Genomic DNA, 22,846 nt, shown 5'->3' with positions numbered 1-22,846 from the left:
GCACCTGCTTTGTTTCACATCTGGCATTTCTGCTTTCTATTGGGGGTGGGGCAGGATGTTACCTGAACAGAATATTATTCAAACAATTGTATATTAGTAAGAGACTGGTGGTTTGAGGGATTCCCACCCCCCTCAATAAGTATGTAAAGGATAGATTTGTTCACGATCACAGTGTTATTTAATATCCAGTGCTTCACCATTCAGTCAGTAGAGATATAAGGGAAACACGATGTTTTAGCATTGGTGTGTGTGTGTGTGGGGGGGTGATATTTCAGTGTATTAGCATGTGTATCTGAGCCTAGAAGTTGAAAGGCGCATTTAGATAACCACCATTTGAAATAAAGTGAGATGCTTAACAGTAAGTGAAACACATTTTTCTATGGTCAGCTAAAATGCTTTTATTTCCCTCTATAATGTCTATGTATTACCTCCATCTATTTGTTAAATGCTGGTCTTGCATAGGACACTAAATTACATCAACTTTTGGCTTTGTATCTCACGCTGGTAGGTGAAGTTGCATCTTATGGGCATATCTAAACCACAGATGAACAGAACAATCCTCTGCAGGGTCATTTGGCAATAAGTCCCACTGTATTCAGTGCAGATTCCTGGGAAACTGAATGGGACTACAGCATTAAAATCAGGTTTTGGTGCTGTTGGGTTTTTTTTTTTTAAAGTAATGCCCTCTTTCCAGTGAACCTGAGTATCTGTATGTTGTGTATGGGCATGTTTGTAACGTAGATATGCCCTAAATCAGAATTTGCCAACCTGGTACCCTCCAGATGTTTTGGACTGCAACTCCATGGGCTGGATGGGGCAGATGGGAGTTGTAGTTCAAAGCATTTGGAGGACACTGGGTTGGCAAAGGCTGCCCTAACCACAGTAATTCATGTACCAGAGATATGTGGGAAGCGCCCTTTCCATTAGCGCAAGGGCATGAAAATCTATGCAAGAGAAACTGATCCAAATTGCCTAACTTAGAGATTTTAAACTAAGCAATTTAAGCAATTTTTAAAATATATATATAAAAAATGAACACTCCTTGGAGCTTGCCTGTGGAAAGTTGTTTTCACATATACATGTTCAATATAGATCATGGTGCATGTTTTAAAATTCCGGTTGGATAGCATATGATATGGTGTACATCCTTTGACATTTCTACTTCCTTTTTAGTAGGTCCTCCCTAGTGCTGAGTTCAGCCAAAAAAGAAAACAAAGCAAGTTATATACAGAAAGGCCATAAAAATATCAAGCCATTAATCATTATTTTTTTGCCAGTTTGCACCCATATACCAAAACACTTTGAAGATGTGAAATCTCATTTTGTTCCAATGTGCCTTGGGTGGCCGGCATGCCCTTCACTGGTACAAGGCATGGTATAAAACCTAGACAAAATAAGGCATTGCTAGCATGTGCTCAATAGCTTCCCTACGAATAAATTCTGCCTCCATCCCTGCACCCCACCTTGGGTAGCGACATAACACTAGGCCTGCTAATGCCTTGTGCTAAAGGGAGCCCCATGTGCCTTGAATGACAGTAGTTAACGTGTGCTGCAGGAAAGGGAAAGGTTGCACCTAACTAAACTGTCGTGTTGCTGCTATAGGCACAGAAGCCCTGCTCTGGCCAAGAAGCTGGCAACCCTAACATGAACTTACAAAACTTAAAAAAACCAGTAGTTTTGCCTGAGTAAAACACTATTCTCTTAAAAAAGAAGAAGCAGAAGCAGCAATAATAAAGAATTAAGATTCCTGGATTAGAAGTCTGTCCCACCCTGAGAATGAATGATCAGGTTGCAGCGCTCAGGTCTTTCACTTGAGCTGGCCAAGGTCCAAGATGCAGAGTTAATGTGCGCACACATACCAGGGAGTGAGGTGGGTGGGCGATGTCTGTGTATTTAAAAGGCAACAGCTAGTAAAATGTTAAGGAACAGAACTGCCCCTCCATTAAAAAAATGCAAAAAACATTTTACATGGTTTTGTTTCTACCACCATTTGTGAGATTGTCAAGTCTTTTTAGACATAATTTAAAAAAACCAACACAATTTCCCCCTAACTTGTAGGGAGCTTAAAAGAAAATGTCTGACTAACAACCTTAGATTAATCTGAAGACTACTGCAATTTTGTTTACATAAGATTAAGTATTTTGCTTCTATTAAAATATCAAATACCAACGATTTCATTCATAAAACCACAAGAAAACAGACTGAAGTTCAGACCTAGCGCATGAAAGAAAACACATTTCAGTTCCTTATCTTGCCCTCAGCAGAGGATCAAAGAAGGGTGATGGAATCCATATTAATTCATTGTTCCTTTGGTTGGTGGTGATAGAGGCAGCAGAGAAATTCCCAGTTGCTTATGAAGTCTGCATTTCTTCTTTTTTAAAATGATTACCCTCTTGAAAAATATATTCCCATTCAATGCAAACATGAGTCCATACAGTCTGTTGGAATTCAGAACAATTGCAGTCCATCACTGTAAATGCCAGATGTAAAGATGATTCATTTTACTGTCTGTACTTATAGACATGGTGACCTGGCACAGAAATATGCTGAATACTGGACTATGTCCACGTCCCACAACAGCTTTTAATTTATTTGCCCTATGCTGCCATATCAGAAGCTCATAGGAGACTGAGCCACAAGCTGAGGAGGGGATGGGATGTGGGGCAGAGAAGAGAGAGACAGAGACAAGCAGGGTCAAGCTGCTAACTGGGATTACCAGATCTTGAGTCTATGATTGTTCAGAACTGGAGTGGTTGGCCTGAAACTATCTCATTTTGCAAAGACGATTAAAGATGTACACACTTGGAAATGCCAGAAGAGAGACAGAGAAAGACTGATCAGTAGTAGCTGGTTTTCAAAATTTAACCTACGTTTTCAGTTTTGTCTCCTGGGTGCCCATGAAAGTGCAGAGAGACACTGTTTGAAAATCTCATTTCAAAAGCATTCGCGCTGCTTTTAGATCTGGAAGCACCAAGCAAAGATATAAGTAGGGGATATTTAACCATGCAAGCTCTAATGCTCTTTATTTCCCCTGCAATATCAGTTTAACTTTAAATGAACACATGCATATGTGCATGTAATATGCCTCATTTAAACCAAGGCTAAGCTTGTGCACTTTTCATGATTTCTTTTTTAAACACAGGACAGAAAACGTATGTCTGGGAACATGTACCCCTGAAAAAAATGATGCAGGCTGTAATGGAAACTGACCTGACCTTGTGTGCCACCATTATGCACTGTAATAGTGCACAAAAATACGCCCCAGGCATACCCGGCCATCTAAACCAGTGAGATCAAAAACATCCATGGGTGAACAATATTGTATTGTATCCCTGTAGTGGTTGAAGCACAGAAGTCTTTTCTGCTAACCTCTAAAAGATGACCCTGACGGTTTCCCTTAGTGACCAGACACTCAAACAAGGCATTGACTGTTTACCACTCAGTTCTGTCTTTTCCTCACTGATTTCACAGCAACCTGATACAAGGCTTTCTATGTCTCGGGCTACACAGAGCTGTGATGTCCTAGCATCACAGGTGATGGGAGGTGCAAAATGAGACTTAATTAGTTGGGGCTTTCCTGTCGGGAGAATCCCTGGCGATGGTAACTTCCAAACTAATCTTCAGCAGAAGTTCAGTACTAATTAAATAGAAATTTCTAACATCTCCTTAACAGGGTCCCCTCATCTGAAACAAACAAAAAAAATTGCTATATTCACAGTAGGCTTTCAAGTTCAGACAGTACAGGACTTGTCAGTAGACTGTTGAGATGCTGAGGCAACCACAGGGCTTGTGGTGTTTGTTTTGGGGAAAACCGCAGGCTTTGGCCTGGTTGCTGGAGGTTTGACCGGGGCGGCCATTTTGACAGACTTTGCTGGCCTGAAAGCGCAGGGAATGTCGCTTGCCGTGCTGGCACTCCGCTGGAAAGCTGGTTCAGAGTCTTTGAGGATCTGAGTATGCAATGGGCTGGAAGGCTCCGAGGTGGGGGCCACAACAGGAGAGGTTTTCAACGGCTCCAGGGTGTCCAGGACAACATCTGGCGCGTGCTTCACGCTGCTTTGCCTTTCCAGCTCCCGCAGCTCGTTCAGAGCAGAGTTCATAGTAGCTTCAATATCCTGCAAAAGAGAGACGTTGGAAGCAATTAAAGGAGCTAGAAAACAGCTCGACTAATTCTCTGTGTTGTCTCTAAAATATTAAGCAAAAGCAGACAGTGGCAGATGCTGCTCCTGTCGTAAGAGGAATGATATGGCATGGAAAATCTCTTCCTAGTGGCATGACCAGTCCCACTATCACCCTTCCCTGCAAGGTAATATGGACAGGGTGGGAAACTATGTGGCCAGAGGACCAGCCTGTTGCTAACTGTATGAGGCCAGGCATCCAACCAACTAAAAAATTATTGTATTTAGAGTTGAAGACTTTAGCTAGATCATACATGTTTCCATAAAGCTGCATGGGTGGACTGGAGCTATATCCTCCTTACTTTCTGACCATCAATTGCCTTCTCTTTCAAGCCTTGAGAACTAGAGCTCAGCAAACCAAGAGGCCTCTATGATTTTATTCTGAGCTTGGTGCCTTTTATCATTGGAAGGGATGTTGGCTTTATGTGTGGTACTCAAGACAAATTGTTGCGGAATTTCAGTCCAGAGTGCATGCCAGGTAATCACACTTTACTTTAAACCTTTTCCCTGGTCGGATGGCTGGTAGGAAATGACTGAAACACTGGTAGATAATAGCTTGGAAAGCAAGGAGATGGATAAGAGGAACAAGCATGATGCTTGAGAAAACAGACTCCTCAAAAAGAGTAGAAACCCATTATGCTGCTAACTATGTGGCAAATGAGGAATATGCAACTCTAAATCTGGAACGTGACACATATCAGCATTTCCTCACTGAAGTCACTTGCTATTCTATAGTGTTTTTAAAAGATATATGAAAAATGTTGCTTATATGACACTTCATTCTTGCTTCACATGAAAGATGCAGGAAATAATGCAAAGGTCACAATTAGGAACAAGCATCAAGCCTTTTTTCTTTTTTTTAAAAAGATCTTGGCTGGATCATGACCTAAGTTTGCTTAGAAGTTCAGCTGTAGATGTGGCCTTGACTGGTGCAATACGATTCTTGGAGAGCTAAATGATTTAGTGTTTCCATGACTCACATCTTGGCTACAACATTTTCGTTTCCTCATAGGCATTTTAAGGCACACAGGGAGGTAAATCAGTCAAGGAGGAGGATGAACCAAAGACGGTAACCAGATTCCTCCCATCACAGTCTGAAAAGATCTTAAAGCAAAACCCAGATTTCAGAGATACTGGTGTCAAATGCAAGAGGTGTAGCTCACACTGTTTGAAATGACACCTGAGAGTACATGAAAGGAGAGCTCTAATTTAATGCAGCTCATTTTTCTTTTATTGAGTATATTTCCCTATGGAAACAATAAATTACATAAGGGCAAAAAGAGGAGGGTGGATAAAAGCAGAATTTAACCGAAAGGCAAGAGAGGCTGCTATATGTCATTCAAAGCATTGCAAAAAGATATAACCAACATGTAGCCTTCTCATATAAACAAAAGGAGGAAATGCACCATAAGGGGAAAGGACAGCTTTTCAGAAGAGGGCCACAATATGTATTATAGACAAGGCAGAAACTGTAGAAGGTAGATCCTGTTCCCAGGGCTGGTTAGTATAGCCAAGATCCAGCCCTAATGGTGACCTCTATTTACAACCCAATCTGTGGTGTCCAAGAATCTGAAATGCCTTATGAAAAGTTCAGCATCAACTTCAGCATGAATCATATGCTATGGAAACAGGTGAGATGAGAATGCATGACGGGCACAGGACTGCAGCCCAAATGGTAACTGACATGGTGGTTGGTTCTGCTCATATTGAGTGCCTTACAACAAATAACTGGACAGGAAAAGAAATCTGTCTCATGCCCCACACTCCAACAGGTGGCATGGAACAACAGATAGAGACAATGTGTGCCTGCTTATTTCCAAGACCAGATTTCTGGATGCTGTGATAATGTGCTTCAAGGAATTATCTATTAGTATTTGAAGGGACTTTATTCTCTCATGTTTTAATACAGTTTCTTTCTCTCCCTTTAGAATTAAGTGGTTATATAGTTCCCCCCCCTTTAAAGTGTGGTGTGTGTGTGTGTGTATCTATATCTATATTTCTATACACCTGCCCTAAGGTGGAATAAACAATGAAATAAAAGTAATTGCACACGACCAGGAGGTATAAAAAATAGGGACGCAGGTGGTGCTGTGGGTAAAACCTCAGTGCCTAGGACTTGCCGATCGTATGGTTGGCAGTTCGAATCCCCGTGGCGGGGTGAGCTCCCGTCTTTCGGTCCCAGCTCCTGCCCACCTAGCAGTTCGAAAGCACCCTTAAGTGCAAGTAGATAAATAGGTACCGCTTTATAGCGGGAAGGTAAATGGCGTTTCCGTGTGCTGTGCTGGTGCCAGTTCGCCAGAGCAGCTTCGTCACGCTGGCCACGTGACCCGGAAGTGTCTCCGGACAGCGCCGGCCCCCGGCCTCTTAAGCAAGATGGGCGCACAACCCCAGAGTCGGACACGACTGGCCTGTACGGGCAGGGGTACCTTTACCTTTACCTTTATAGGAGGTATAAAAACCAAACATTCAAACAACAGCAGCATCTGATAGCCTAGTGAGTTCCTTCACCCCGTTTCAGCCTAACTTCTTTTCTTGGAAGGCCTAACTTTGTAATATGAGATTCAAGTGCGTATGAGCTTTTGACAGATTCATCACATAGTGAGAAGCAGAAGACCTGGCCAAGCATGTAAGAGCAGTACACCTACAGCTGGAGAGGAAACCAAGAACCAAAACCTTCTCTGAGCACACAGCATAGCACGGACAGACTTAGATGGATTGCCGTTTCTGAAGAGTGGCAGAATACTTCAAGTCTCGAGCAGTTTTAAACAAATGATTTCCAATATATTCTGCAACTGCAGACACATGATGAGATGATTTTTTTGGTAGTGAACCAGTTTTGCACTGAAGAGAAACTCCCACTCGGTTTTTAGAAGGTGAAAACACATTAGAAGAAGAAGAGTTTGGATTTGATATCCCGCCTTTCACTCTCTTTAAGGAGTCTCAAAGCGGCTAACATTCTCCTTTCCCTTCCTCCCCCACAACAAACACTCTGTGAGGTGAGTGGGGCTGAGAGACTTCAAAGAAGTGTGACTGGCCCAAGGTCACCCAGCAGCTGCATGTGGAGGAGTGGAGACGCGAACCCGGTTCCCCAGATTACGAGACTACCGCTCTTAACCACTACACCACACTGGCTCTGTGGCTATGGAGTAGTTAACTGAGAAAAAAAAATTATGCAAGGCTTCCTTAGTGGTCAAAAGGAACACATTTTTGTGGGCTTGTGTTCCACTCTGGACCAATGTCGCACTATCAAGCTTCTGTGAAAACAGTGCTCATTTCAAAAATTAGAGGAGGAGGGGGATCACATGATGGCTTTACGCTAACATGGTCTAAAAGTCTCAGCGCCCACATCCAGCCACAGCTGTGTACACACCAGTGAAACCATCCCCTATCCCTGCCAACAGAAACAACGAGATCTGCTTTGTTTGAAGGTAGCTCCTTATCACTGACTGAAACTGAGAAGCAAGAGAAAAGCTACTATGAAAATTCCATGGAAACAGGATAGATTGTTGTGTTCTTTTCACGATCCCTTAACCTCTAAGTGCAATTAAACAAACTCACAGATCTAGGCTGTGGGTTCAAAACAGAGGCACCAAAAACTCAGTTTTTCAAAAATCCTGGGCTTTGAGATTCTAACACAGATTCCTGAAAGCATAGAATATTAACACTGCATATAGCTCTGTTTTCACCAAAGCCTTTGCCAACATTTATCCCAAATGATTTAGGGGAAACAGAGTTAGATGATGAAGATGATGACAATAAGTGGAAAGAGCATACAGTGAAGAAATAAAATGTGATTTTTAATTCAGATAAAAAACAGGACTGGGGAGAGTGGTTATGATGGTGTTATGGCCCTCATTCCCTGACTGTTAGTTTCAGCAAGGTCCAACATTATCAACTGTAGAAACAGAACAGTAGGAAAAAGGATATATAGTGTTAAAGCAAGTATGTTTCCATGCACTTTTCACCAAGGTGTATCCCTTGGGTGGCAAGAGATTTGAGTGTATTATACGAGATGATAAAACTCAATGGAATAGGTATACACCATATAAAAATGCAGGAGTTCTAGACAGTCTGTGGTCCCTTTCACATTTGTATCTCAAAGTCCTGGGTGAGCAGAAGAAGACAAAGTTAAATGGCTTCCTGCTTACCTTAGAGGACTTCTGTTTCTCAAAGCACAGGAATCTAGCCAGATGCCTCTGTTCTACATTGCCTATGAAAACTGATTGTGTTTTCTAAAACCATAATCATGGGAGTTGTAGTCCAAAACATCTGGAGGACACCAGATTGGAGAAGACTGTCTAAAACTAACAGGAAACATACTCTGCCATTAGTATTTTGCTATGGGTTAAACTAAGAGCACTAAATTCCCATGGCTTTATCCATTTCTATGTTTTAGCAATTTCCTCATGGACATGTGAAGAGCAGAAACAATCAGTCTTCTCTCAAAGTTTAAGTGAGTCACATGTGATCAAAATTTGGTCATGTAGCCGAGGTTCTGAATCAAATGCATCTTAACTGGGATGCTTTGATGCAGGTAATTTATAACCCCTATGAATCTTTGAAAATTGGTATCAAGTTGATTAAACATAGGCGCTGTTCCATGCTTTTTTGATTGACTAGGCATGCAGCAATCACAAACCGAGCTGATGTTTTAGAACTGAACAGAAATTTAAATGTTCGAATTTTAAAAATTCAGAGGTTACCTCAGAATTCAAAACTTGACTTGTTTTGATCACCTCTAAGGGGACGCTTCCTGATCTGAAGCAAATACTGAAGCAAAATATAAAATATTGATATCAAATAACATTTGTTGCTAAATATACAACATTCACAGAACAGCTGGAACATATTTGAGTATTAGATGAATGTTTTAGTTAATAGTCAACATCAAAATTCACAAAGGAGATTTTTTTAACAGAATGGGTAACATGGGGTGGAGATATTTGTTTACCACTGTATGCAAGTTAAGCCCCATCTTACCTCAACCTGGCCTAGCTTCTTATTACCTGTGCAATGACTTCAGGGTCCATGGGCCGGTGGTTATTAAAGCTCTTTGACCTTCCAGTGGTCACATTTTTCCGGATGTGGGGGCTATCTATCCTGTTCTTCAGAGAGGCATGCCGGCTGAGCGAATTGAGGCTCCCATGGCCACTGATGGAAGATGCATCTGGTACCTCTTTCGGGAGACTTTGGCTCATAATGGGTTGTGAGGAGGGACGTGAACTGGCCACAGCTCCTGGTGGGACTGGTTCTCCCAGGGAGCTGGGCAGCCCGTGGCTGTCACTTTGACGGAAAGCTCTTCGTATGCTGCCAGACTCTGGTCTCTTTCTTTGCCTGTCACCATAAAAGAAGCAGGGGGTGAGGTGGGGTGGGGATTAAGTGTTATAGAAGTTGTATTTCAACACAGGAATCCCAGAAAGGCAATGAAAGGATACTGAAATTGCAAAATAAACATTCTGAACTAAATCACCTTTTCCACTCTGCTTATAATAACAAGCCAGCATGAAGGTTAGCGCGTCAGAACAGAATCAGGAAGGATCCAGGTTTTGGTGATTTGAAGCCAGCCAGCTTCCCTCAGCCCACTTTATAGGGTTATTACAGGGGGAAAGCAGGGCAAGAATCAGGCACACTGCTTTGGGTTATTTGAAGGGAAGGTGGGCTAGAAATGTAAAATGTAAATGACTGATTGAAACAAACGGTTTCAACATTATTGGCAACCCAATGGGAAGTGTTTCAGTACTGCAAATGTTGGCCTACTGACCTGGATGTCAGAGCTGCAACTAGTAGTATACCCCCAGTGGGACAAAACATTACATAAAACAATACAAATAAGCTAAACTAGTTCAACTGCTCAAAACTAAACAAAAGAAAAAAAACAATGCTCAACACATACATTAAAGAGTAGTAATACAAAACCGATATTAACTCTTACTTATTGATATTTGCAAGATAAATGTCTGCAACATGGCTCCCACTTGGGCAGTTGGAACCAGCTCTGGCAGTCACCTTTTCTTCCGGTGGCTCTGAATTTACTTCTATTTCAGATTTTGGGCTTGATCTTTCTGATACACCATCCTCACTAGAGAAAAAAAAGAGCCACAACCACAAAACCTATGTTACACCCTCAAGGTAAGCCACAGTAGAAGTCGTAATAGCCGGAACAATTTTATCATCAGGTTTTTTTAATTCTCTCAAATTACAACATCTCATTTTAATGCTTTACTTAAAGGCTGGGTGGTGTACTTGGATCCTGAGAGCAGCCACAATGCAGCTTGTAAAACTAAGATGCTCTTTTTTTTGGGGGGGGGGGCGTGTTGTTGACTATTTTCATATGATCACATGAAGCATCTGAGCATGTGTATAGGGCAGCAGTGAGGGATCTGGAAACCAACTATGAGGAATAGTTGTAAGACCTGAGCATGCCTAGCCTCAAAAATGTTAAGGGAGCGGGGGCAGACTTTGGTAATATGGTAATACGAGTGAAGACAAAATCCCCCCAATGCCTTTTGGTACAGTTGTTTTTTTATAAACTCTTTGACTTTTAAAATTATGTTGTGCCCCCTTGCTTAGCGCCCTGTGCAGGGGAACCACCCACACTGCCCTAAATCTGGCGCTGAAAGGAGGCATGATAGGCACCTTGTATTATCTGAAGGGCTGCTATGCAGCAGATGAAGCTGACCTATCCTCTGTTGCTCCAGAGGGCAGAATTAGAATGCAAGGGTGGAAATGATAGGGAAGCAGATTTCGGTGACGCTTTCTAACAGCTAGAGCTGTCTGATGGGAAGTGGTGTGCCCTCCTTCCTTGGAGGTATTTAAACAGAGGCTGGATCCTAATCTGCCAGGAATGTTATGCTTGTAAGATCCTGTATTAAAGCATGGGGGTTGGACTAGATCAGCGCTTTGCAAACTTTTGATGTCGGTGACGTACTTTTTAGACACGCAAAATTTCATGAAACAGTAATTCAGTTTGACTAGCAAACCGGGGGTTAAACTAACCCTTTTCCAGTCCCAGGAGCAACACGGGGAGTGTTCACACTACGCACTGCAACCGACACACTAACATGTTGCGACAAACAGTTTGGAAAGCTCTGGGCTAGATCCTTCCCAACTCTTCGTTCCTAATACTTTAAGGTGCAAATAGACTTTTCAAGACATCTTCTTCCCCAGAAGCAATATTAAATCTGAGCCCTGTTTATCCAAGTACCATGCCCCAATGGTCTTAAGAGGTAACATACGTGTCCTGGACAACGATGTATTGATGGGGGATCAGGCCATCAATTCCGTTGTGACGGCCCTCCCACCAGTCGTCAGAGGCCCGGTGATAAAGCAGGAGGGAAGCCCCCTTTTTAAAAGAGAGCTCGCGTGCTGTTCGGCCGCTGTAGTCAAATTTGGCTATTGCTTCAATAGGTTCACATTCTGCAGGAAAAAGAAACAACATTTCAATGAATTTGCATATCAGTGTTTAAACCATTCACCTTAAAAAGTAAAATAAAAGTGAGGAATTCAAATATCTATATATGTTGTCAGCTGAGATACTGGAGGTCAAATACACCTGGCAAATGAGGCCAGGCTATTTAGAAGCACGTTATACACTCTCCAAAGCTTTAGAGGTCTACTGCTACCAGTGAAATGTTCACAGATGCTTACCTCTATGGTGAACTCAACATAACTGTCCTGGCAGCTGGGGACAGGTGGGCCAGTCCACAGGATTTCCAGACACACAGTATTTTCTGTACTATGCAAAGAATTGCTCAGCTGGGAGTAGTCAGGTCACAAAATGGTAGAGCCTGTGGAGACCTTAATGGCTTCTTAGGATCTGGATCATGCTGGGCCTGAAAGTTGCAGTAGAACAACTTGCCAACTGCTGCACGAGGGGAAGTTAAATGAGGCACAAGGGGTTCACAATCCACATGAAGCTAAGGTATGTACAGGCCCTTGGTCTGGCTTGTCGTCAGGGTGGCATGAGATTGTGAGATGCTTTAGTTGAGATTCCTGTTTTGCAGAGGGTTGGACTAGATGGCCCTTGGGGTCCCTTCCAACTCGACAATTCTATGGTTCTATGCTTATTGACAAGGTAAAGGCTCCAAGGGTTTCTTCACCTAGGTGTGCACATAAGAGTACACACACACACACACACACACACACACACACACACACACACACCCTTCAGTGGATACCTAAATATATGCAGTCTAAATAAACGTTGTGAAGAAGATGCTTGGAAACTGTATTGTAATAGGTACACCCGGGACCCAGGAATGCCTGCAACTCCCTGTAGAGTATACAGTTAGTGGCAAAAACAGGTTTGTTTCTGCACAGTAGAATGGCCTGCTGGACATACTCCTCCATAGGGTGGAAGTTATTTCAAATTATTACGTTCCCAAGCAATGAATCCCAATAGGGATCATGAGCAGAGTCTCCCTGCACTGAGGTTGCCCCGCCCCCTTTGTAATCCAGTCCATGGTTCTCGTCTACAATCTAATTGGGAGGAATTCAACATCATGCTAAGTGGGTTGTTCCATTTGCACAAGTATTTTGGCTTCCCACCTCTCCTAAACTTCCTGAGCCAATGTCAGGGGAAATAGCGGGTACCCAGGGGGCGGGGAGGAAAGCCCTGTTGCATATGCAGAAGTCCATGTGGAAGGCATCTGCTGACAGGTCTCATTAGTTGAATCCCACCCACTGTATTCTAGCTCTGCCTCTCTTTCGTGACTGGTTATCCCACTTCTTTCTACCTTACCACCTATGATGACCTCTACAATTGACCCCTCAGTCTTGAGCCTTGCTCTTTCCTCCCTTCCTAGTCTTGGCAAATTTTGCTTGGCTCAGATGAACACACTCATTCAAAACACATTTTTATTATTACTGAATTCACTCTCCATTTGGATAGCCTTTCTCCTTGGCTGATTTTCATTATGCAATAAGTCACTACCTAAAAGCCCAACAGCATGAATCAGGCAGCAACTTAAGTTATGCCTCAGAAAAGTTGCGTGTTCGAAGAGGAAGCCCTTGTTTGGGCAAAGACAATTGTGATCTGGGTAGGCTCTCTCAGGAAATACAGGGCGAACATGTCTGAGACAAAGAGACTTCAGCACCGCTGCCTGACCCATCAGCCTTTGGAGCCCCTCGAACCAAGAAACTGAGCTTAACCCCCGAGGCTGCAAAGTACAGAGACTGGCTGAAGGCCAAGCAAGCACATCTGTAAGACTGAAAATCCAGTAATGGATTTTCCAGAAAGAAAAAGAGTTATCTGAACTATGCATTGCAAAGTAGTTTGTAGACAGAGATCTTGAGTGATCAGCTCACACTAGTTAACAAGGTTTTACCTGGGTAACAAATCATTGTTGTTTTTAGCTGGGTTGGTTGGAGTGTTTTTTTCAATGAATACTCATTGAATTGTGTGCTTCCCTGTTTTCCTCTTGCTTGTTTAGTTTCTGGCACCAACTAACACATTTCTTTAAAAAAAAAAGGGGGGGGGGCTCCATTGTGCATTTTATTACCAGCTAGGGAATTGCATATTTCAAATAGCAATTGTTTTTATACCAAAATCAGCAGGCCACTTAACTTCCAATATTCCCTTTTGGAATTTAGCCTTTAGCCTGGCGAAGGATAATGACCTCTAGTGCCCAGCAGGCCTGCACTACAGCTGGGGGATAAAGATCAAAAATAGCTACTGGTCCTCCTTTCAACTTTGAACCTGTTGTTGTTGTTTAGTCATTTAGTTGTGTCCGACTCTTCGTGACCCCATGGACCAGAGCATGCCAGGCACTCCTGTCTTCCACCGCCTCCCGCAGTTTGGTCAGACTCATGTTTGTAGCTTCGAGAACACTGTTCAACTGTCTCGTCCTCTGTCGTCCCCTTCTCCTTGTGCCCTCAATCTTTCCCAACATCAGGGTCTTTTCCAGGGAGTCTTCTCTTCCCATGAGGTGGCCAAAGTATTGGAGCCTCAGCTTCAGGATCTGTCCAAAAATAGCTAGTGATCCTCCTCTCAACTTTGAACCTAGGCGTGGCCTATTAGTCTTTGTCCATTAATTATCATTCAATGGACCAGGAAAGGCTCCAACATTATTGCAATTCACACTTGACATAGCAAGAGACAATGGAATTGGGGGAGAAAACCATCTAATCCAATTCTCAGTCTTAAGGCACGACTGTTAAACCTATTAACATAAACTTCATGATTACCTGATGATTACAGCTAGGATGGCTTACAGATTATAGTTAAGATGCTTTAACACACAGTTAAGATGGTTTAATATCATAGGCAGGAAAACAGGAGTAAAAAAGAGCCCCATGCCAGAGGCCAACATAGCCTAATTACTAAAACTGTGCACTTGGATTTCCAGATAGTTCAAGTAAGCAAGTCATAGAGATGCTAACAAGAGAAATTCAGAGACCACAGCTCTTCTCCTGTAGTACATCTCCATCTTGCTACCTTGACAACAGCTCACTGAAATCAGTCAAGTATTAAAACTGGCATACCAGATTTGTGGCTCTAGCTAAGAAACATGAGGAAATATCTTAAACCCACCTTGCCTTGCTGGTAAATTCTGTTTTGTCCAATAAGCCTATATACACAGGGATGACACCCATCTCATGCCAAGCTTGAAAGTAAATGGGCAGCCAGCTTTGAAACAGCTGTCAAACAACTGCTTACCATCATCGCTGGTATGGTGTTCAGTGACCATATCCTGAGCTGCATCTTCTGTGGAGGCTGTCTCTCCATGGGGGCTTTCACTGCAAGAAGAAAGACAGAGAGGGCTACGTTGACGGGGCATGTTTTCCTGTTTTTTCAAAAAAGAAAAGAACTGGCTGGTAAATGGTATGTGGGTATCCCAGTGACCCTTGAACTTTTGGGTGGAAGAGCAATGTTTGATGGAGACATGCAAAGCATGTAGTTTGGAGAGTAGCAACCTTTTGAGGCTTGGGTGGCAATAGTAACTTCTCTCCTTAAGCTTAACTCTGCAGGGGGTGGGGGACAAAAGCTCCTACACCACACGGACTTGTCATAGATGGGGCCTTTGGAATAGGTCAGAAGATGGGAGGCACATGTCCTGGTCCAACATCCCGAAGAATATGTGGTGGTCCATCTACTCCAGCACATGTGAAGTTGCCTTAAGCTGAATCTGACTCTTGGTCCACCTAGCCCAATATAGTTTACTCCGATTTGCAGCAGCTTTCCAGGGTCTCTGCTACCTGAGCCTTTTAACTGAATATGCTGGTGATTAAACTTGGAATTGTCTGCGTGTGCTGTACTACAGAACTATGGGCCCTCCTAACAGTTTAGCTGGTGCCATGAAATGCTTGAAAAACATGGGGCATGAGGTGTGTTGTGTGAGAGCTGGGAACAAAGGCTTGAAGGTCTATTAGCAGGTGCCACATGAGGTGAGGTTCATATTGCTAAGCTCTGAATGGGACCTGTTTAAGATGTAAATTGCTTGCAAGTTTTGTGACATGGTATAAAAAGTTCTTAATAACTGAAGTACCCCTTGCCTGTCTCACAATGGCTTCTCTACAAACAATTTAACGTGCTAGCTTTGACTCCTACACTGCTTGGCACCCCCATACCTAAAGGAATGCTCCTTACCATATGTACCTACCCAGGCCCTGAGGTCATTGATGGAGTCCCTTCTTCAAGTTCTCTCTCAAAATGAAATTTGGAGGGTAATTCCAAGAGAGATGGCCTTTTCAGTAGTGGCCTCCCCTTTGTGGAATGCTCTTGCTAGAAAGACTTATCTAAAGTTTTGTCTACTTTATAAGATCTTATTAATTAATTAATTTTGTATATGGCCTTCCATCTGTAGATCTCAGGTCAATTCACAATGGTTTCGCATCAGGAAAAGACTTTTTTCTTCTTCACTGGGGCTTTATTATTTATTGTTATCATTTTATTATAGTATTTGTCGAATGGTGGCATTATGTTCAGATTTTAGCTTTTGTAGCTGGGCTGTATTTTGTGGTTTTGTGTCTATCTTGGATTGTGTAACTGGATTTAAACCAATGTGGGTCAGTTTTACTGATTTATGTCTTTATTGAGTGGTTTCTTTACCCCCCCCCCCCAAATTTTACTGTGTATGCCACCTAGATAGTATTTTTATCAGGCAGTTCATAAACTGAACTGAACTGAACCAGCAAAATAAACACGTTTTGTTCCATATGCTCTGCGTCAGGCCCAAGGCTCAGGATAGACAAGTAAATAGTTATGTTGGTTCAAATTTCAATCCCCCAACTCAAAAGGACATCAGTCATCCTGTAGCAGTAGACTTCTTGCATCGTTAGGAGTCTGGACTAGAAGATCTTTGAAGTCCCTGTCAACTGTGTGGGTGGGATTCACCTAAACAGCCCCAGAAGTCACTACTCAAGGACTTTTGTTCATGCAACAGGGCTTCCCCATACTATGTGATCCAAAATTGCCTGGGGGAACATGGTCAAGAGAGGGGCAAGCTGCAATGCTTGCAGAAACAGAACAATAAATTCCACATTATGATTCTGTCTGGAAAAACTAGTTGCTTTCCTACTGTTTAGTTTCTCCCTCCTGCACAATTTTTCTTTCCTTTTTTAAATTTTCACCAAGCTGCCCCCACCATGAAGCCTCAGAAGCTCTTCCAAATACAGATGACACTTGGCACAAGTTGTGAAAATATATCAGGCCACAAAAATAATAGATGCTGTGTATTTTTTATCTAGCCTGCCATAGGTGCTGTGCAGTCAGTGCAGACACATCCAGAGATAGGGCATAACAGAGCCTTGTTCCCCTGAATGAGAAGACCAGGATATAATAGGAACTAGACAGCTTCTGTAGGGACGTGGGTAGCACTGTGGGTTAAACCACAGAGCCTAGGGCTTGCCAATCAGAAGGTTGGCGGTTCGAATCCCCGTGACGGGGTGAGCTCCCATTGCTCAGTCCCAGCTCCTGCCAACCTCCTGCTTGGCAGGGGGTTGGACTCGATGGCCCTTGTGGTCTATTCCAACTCTATGATTCTATGATTCTAACCTAGCAGTTCGAAAGCACGTCAAAGTGCAAGTAGATAAATAGGTACCGCTCCAGCGGGAAGGTTAAAAGGTGTTTCCGTGCGCTGCTCTGGTTTGCCAGAAGCGGCTTAATCATGCTGGCCACATGACCCAGAAACTGTACGCCGACTCCCTCGGCCAATAAAGCGAGATGAGCGCTGCAACCCCAGAGTCGGCCATGACTGGACCTAATGGTCAGGGGTCCCTTTACCTTTACCTAGACAGCTTCTGTACACTTCCATAACTGGATCTAGCTTTCCACCAAATCCTTTGGTCAAGGCAGCGAGATAAGGGGAGTGGGTGCATGTGTAGAGCCTAGAGAGGAAGCCACAGTGGTGGCTGGTGCCAGTTGGGAGTAGTGGGGGAGAAAGTAGGGAGGGAAATGGTGGGTGGAGGCAGAGGCAATGTCAGGCAGAGACAGCAAGGTCTAGTTTTGTCCTCCTCCTCCCTGCTTAGTTCTACAAAGGCAAATTGAGACTAAGGAGGAAGAAACCATTGACCAGGGCCATCTCCTGGGGGAGGTGGATTTGGCTGAACACAGACTGAAGTTGGTGGGGCAGTGCCCCATTTACCCTAATGGATCAGCCTCCACTGGCCTCCCATTCTCTTCCCACCCCCACCTCAGTAAGTAGACATGCTAAGTACCCATACAGTACATCTGGAAGGAAAGATAGGATTTATTATGTCACCCCACCCCTCATTTTGGGGTAGATCTGGAAATGTAAGAAGCTGTTGTGGATGCCACAAAATAACCAATTCACAGAATTAAAACTGGTGATGTTCAGAACCCACCCCCAAACAGGGGCCTCCCCCCCAATAAAGTAGACAAAAAAGCAAGCAACCGCCCCTCCCAGCCCCCCAAAAGGTACACTTTGAACTGAACAACCACCCACACCCAAAAATCCATTAAAAATAACTGGGAGAGAAAGGGGACCTTGGTGGGCACAGAATTCTTCTGTGAGTGAGCATGACACCTGCAGCTATATTTAGCTTTGTAGCTTACTGGATCAGAAGGGGGAAATAGATAAGACAATTCAGACATTTACAGAGACTTCAGTATTAATCAAAAGGCACGATTTTGCCCTATTATGATTGTACCAATATCAACTGGGTGGCTGGGGAAACCCAGCCAGATGGGTGGGGTATAAATAATTATAAAATAAAATAAAAATTACTTGTTTGTGTACAGTTGTAGACTGATTTTTGGTCTCTCTAAAATCCCCAAATTTCTTCACAGTGGATTGCTTTGCATCATCTTTTTTAGGAATTAACTGACCACCATTTTTAATAAAAGTGTGTGTATGCATATGCATGTTGAACAAAATGGAACATCTCATTACAGTTAATCTATATGAAACCCCAGCTTTTGAGCTGCGTCCAGAATCTGCATCTTAGGAGATGACAGGCAGTCCTCCTATATTTATCAAAGCATGGTAAGTAAGACATTTAAAGGCAATGGCGAACATTTCAGATTTTGAGATAATGAAGCTTATTATAAAAATGTACTGATGTACAGTGCAAAGATATGATCCCATGGCATTCCTGCCCCCACCCACAAACTCAATCCTCATTCAGAATTAATTTCCTTGGTTGAAAGAGATACTGTTTTTCTAACTCTTACGTGGCCATTTATGTACTGTACTGCAATGAGGCAGAACACTAGAAGAATTTAAGACGAGAAATACTGTTACAATGTGTTGAGAGAACTAGCTTAGCCGCTAGGGGACCTCTATGCCATGTATGGTAGAAACCTCTGAGGTTCAGAGCCCTCCACACAGTATGACTTAATTCTAGGATACTTATGAAGCAAAGGTTGTATTTCTCCTAGCTTAATTACTCTGCACATAAGATGATGAACTGAACTCCTTTGCCTTCAAGGGAAGAAATGTCTGGTGAACTCACATGATCTAGTCCTTTTTCTAGAAACACGATGATTCCTATTACCTTGTGTTGGATAAATGGTCTTGTGGTGTGTGCAGGCCAATTTGTTTCCCAATGTTTCACAAAATCAAAACTTCTCACTACAGTTTGTCCCCAAAATGTTGAACCATGCACAAGGGTTGTGGTGCACATGGACATCCGAAGTGAATGGAAAGTAAGTTCGTGGTAGAAAATTAAATGGGCACTCAAAATCCATTTAAGACAAATAGATTTGAGACAAATAGATGTAGTAACAAAAAAAGAAAGAAAGAAAACCCCAGAACACCTGCAATGTATAAGGTACTCTTCACATTCATACTGAAAAGGATGAGGAGCATCTGCCCAGCAACCAAAGATACACGTTCAATGAAAACTGAGCAAGATACATGTCACACAATGGAAACAGAATGTATGAACAATTGCTTTATCTGAGATACTAAGAGGGTACATATCCTGAATAATGCATTTTTCTAAAACACTCAAATAAACATCCTGATGATTGGTGCCCACTGACGATGCATTAGTCTTCTGTTAAGGGGGGAGGAGGGTGGGAATGTGGAAAAACCAATTGTTCTGTTGATGTCATGCTTAAAACTACTACAAATCTTTTAAAAAGAAAAAGGAAGAAGAAAAGTGGGCAAGATAGCAAGGTCACTATTTTTTTTAGTTCAGCAGGCTACACATCTGAGGTCCTCTTCGGGCAATACTTTGCTCTGCCACCATTTTTCACACACACACACACACAGAGAGAGAGAGCACAAAAAGAGTAGAAGGAAACCTCAGGCTTGTATACTCTGTCCCTTACTCTCTTTACCACAAGATGAAAACACTCAAATTGAGAGCTCCCTGCATTATTTGAATCTGTTATCTTCTCTGAGCCAGGAAGTTTAAAACTCTCCTGAAAATATTGTTCATTGCCCCACGTCCCACCTTGTACTGTTTATGGGTTTGGGACAGCAATCATATTGTGACAAGGTGGGGGAGAGAGGGAGAGAGGGTGCAATGAGACTTAGCCACTGCAAATTGCTTCAGGACTGAAATGTGAAAATCTTAAGTGAAAGGCATAAACCTGGCCTAATCCATGGAGAATAATGGAACCAGATGGCTTCTGAAGCAGCCTTTCATACGGAGTTTGTTTGCAAGCCATACAAAGTGCATAATGTTAGGTATATTATACTGTTATCATATTATATTTCCATCATTATTTATTTTATATAACAATTTTTATTTTCATAAAAATAAAATAGAAATATTGATACAGATCATATCTGTCCAGAAAGAAGGTTACAACCATAAAATTCATGATACAACATTTAGGATTTCTTGGCAAATTCTTTCATTCCAGTACAAGAAGGATCTTCAACTGTCCATGACTGTAGGTTGTATAATTTCTCAGTCTTTTAACACAAGTAATTTTTTTTATCATCACCAAGGTCTGCTGGGCACTTCAGAGCCCATTGTCCAAAGTCGACAAGTTTGATTTCTTCAAACATTTTCCATAATTTTTGATGCTCTTTTATACACCAGATGCTGAAATACCAATAAACTAGTTTCTATACCCCTTTCCCAGCTGCAAATACCACTGTGTGGTATCTTGAAAACTCTAAGTAAAGGCACTAATGGAGGCACTTATTTTCATATAGTATTGTGGCCATTTTGCGACCAAGATTAAACAGCAAAAGGGACTTAACTAAACAAAATAAAACTAACATCAGTAGCAAATGAAAGCAAAGAAAGGCTCCACTTTTTGGAAGTATGAATACAGTACGAGAATGTGCTGTGGCCTTGCAGCCTGGGGTTCAGTGTCTGCACTGTGCATAGTAGCTGAGAGGAAAGGGATTGTTCTGACGAAGATGCAACCAAGCGGGTTATTTTCACATTCTTCTTTTCAGGTAAAATAGTGGGGCAAGCTGCTCCACCACTACAACTCCCCCCCCCCTCCCCGCCACCAATCTCATGACAGGAGCTGCTCTGGCTGAATTGTTTGCAGATGTCGGTTTCAGACTAAATGCGCAGCCAGGCCCCCTGTGCACTGGGCAGGAGAGAAAGGAAGGCTTCAAGTTTCCCCCACTTGTTGCTGCTGCCCTGAAATTAACCCATGCTGCAGCTTTCTAAGTTCAGCTGCTACTGACCTTGTCTCTGAAGTAAAGTCACTCAAGACATGTGGAAAAATGAGAAGAATGTCAGCGATGAATTCAGGCTATGTGTCTGCTCTGCAGCTTTCGCCAGCAGATTACGGTAATTACCATAACACCCTTATGGACAGTTTCATGGGCATTATCTTTGGTATAATGAAGTGCAGTCATGCAACATGCTTTCTGAATCTTCGAGGCCTGCAGGTTTAGGGTGGGGAAAATCTGTTGTGCTCAGGACTGTGAACCTCACCAATTTTGCCTCTGCTCAGTTATGTGACTCACAACCGGGATAAATTCTGGGGCCAGCATTTGAAACGGGAAGATGATAGCATTGTCGAAATATGCAATTTACTAGTCAGACTACAATCTAGCGCTATATACCCCCTTCACTTGTTACCCATTATCTCCTACCGTACCAGTAATCCTCAGTGCTTCCACCCCTGGTGTATATAGGGCCCTCCAGCTCTCTTGGTCCTGGGAAGACATTCTCGTGTTGTATGATTATAGTTTTGATGAGCTCATTGACATGGGCTTGGCAGGAGACCTGATCGTGGCCTTCAGGCACTGACATCAGCGTGGGCCCGAAGCAGATGGCTAAATTGTAGGGGTCCATCATGTTGTCTTCACTGAACTGAGATAAACTGCAGAAGACAGGGAAGGAATGAGAGGAAGAGGGTGAATTAGGAGCAATGATACCTACAGTAAAGAGCGAATTGCTAAAATCAAGGGAGATTGGCTCTGTTTGCTCGGATTTTAAAACTTGATCTCATGTGACAAGAATGTCTTGAGGCTACTTAGGAAAAAATGACCACCACCCTCAACAGTAATGGTATTTACCAAAAGAACGGCGAGTTGTTCTGGCTGTACCGCCTTGGATCAAATTCAGTTTTGTTTGCATAGATGGTGCTTCTCTGATCATTTGCACTGAATGCATATTCAGAGCACTTCCCTGCTGACTAGCGCATTGATTTCTTTATTAAGCAGCCAGCCTCTTTTCCATTTTCTGAACATCCCTTCAATTAACACGTAGGGCATTTGTTAAAAGCGTGTGTGCATGTGTTGGGAAGAGTCATCATCATCTAGCTCCCTTTTAAGGAGGCTTATTCTCTGTGCCGATTGAATGCTGTTGCCAGGGATTTATTTCTTGGCATGTCATTCAGTGCACCCTGCCTGGATAGCAGCTGCAGAAGCAACACCTCCTATCCAGCCAAGAAACAGATGAAAGTGTGACTGAGCCACGGTGCCGCATGGTTCACAGCACAAGGAAGTAAAGAACCTGGCAACCAGCACACCCCTCTGGCTTTTTCCATTTGCACCCTTCCTCACAGCCAACATTTATCTCTCTTTCAGCTGCCCAAGAACTGCTGAGAATGCTAAAATGCCATGCCAACATTCAAAATGGAATGTCAGTCATGGGTATTTTGAGCATCTGTCAGTGTAACGCAGTGAAAATGTTTGAAGTTAAACAAGGCTCAGAGGGACAACTTTGCTTTGAAAGGTTGGGGGATCTCACGAGCCCCACCTTACTGTGGCTGCCTGGGGTATTATGTTTGCCACTGCCAAGAGCATGCAATTCAAGTGCTGCTGTTTAACCCCTGTAACCCT

The 22,846-nt window shown here is 42.9% G+C and overlaps 1 protein-coding gene across 5 annotated transcripts in view; it reads right to left on the bottom strand.

The window, feature by feature from the left end:
- Positions 1-3,703: 3,703 nt before the first annotated feature.
- Positions 3,704-22,846, bottom strand: part of SRGAP2 (SLIT-ROBO Rho GTPase activating protein 2) — a 200,742-nt gene continuing 181,599 nt past the window's right edge. For 4 of the 5 annotated variants that reach the window (XM_077929020.1, XM_028734363.2, XM_028734362.2 and 1 more), the window contains 6 exons: positions 21,658-21,882; positions 14,833-14,912; positions 11,411-11,591; positions 10,108-10,254; positions 9,182-9,509; positions 3,704-4,112 (listed from right to left, as the gene is read on the bottom strand). In XM_077929020.1, coding sequence (XP_077785146.1) covers positions 3,732-4,112; positions 9,182-9,509; positions 10,108-10,254; positions 11,411-11,591; positions 14,833-14,912; positions 21,658-21,882 — 1,342 coding nt within the window. In that variant the 3' untranslated portion in view covers positions 3,704-3,731. Of the gene's footprint in view, positions 4,113-8,878; positions 8,946-9,181; positions 9,510-10,107; positions 10,255-11,410; positions 11,592-14,832; positions 14,913-21,657; positions 21,883-22,846 lie in introns of all 5 variants that reach the window. The other variant, XM_077929019.1, reaches the window with a different exon arrangement.

This window comes from Podarcis muralis, chromosome 5 (genome assembly GCF_964188315.1).
Source record: "Podarcis muralis chromosome 5, rPodMur119.hap1.1, whole genome shotgun sequence".
In the NCBI taxonomy this organism is placed as follows: domain Eukaryota; kingdom Metazoa; phylum Chordata; class Lepidosauria; order Squamata; family Lacertidae; genus Podarcis; species Podarcis muralis.
Note: the sequence above shows the minus strand (reverse complement) of the source record. Positions and strands in the feature narration are given on the sequence as shown.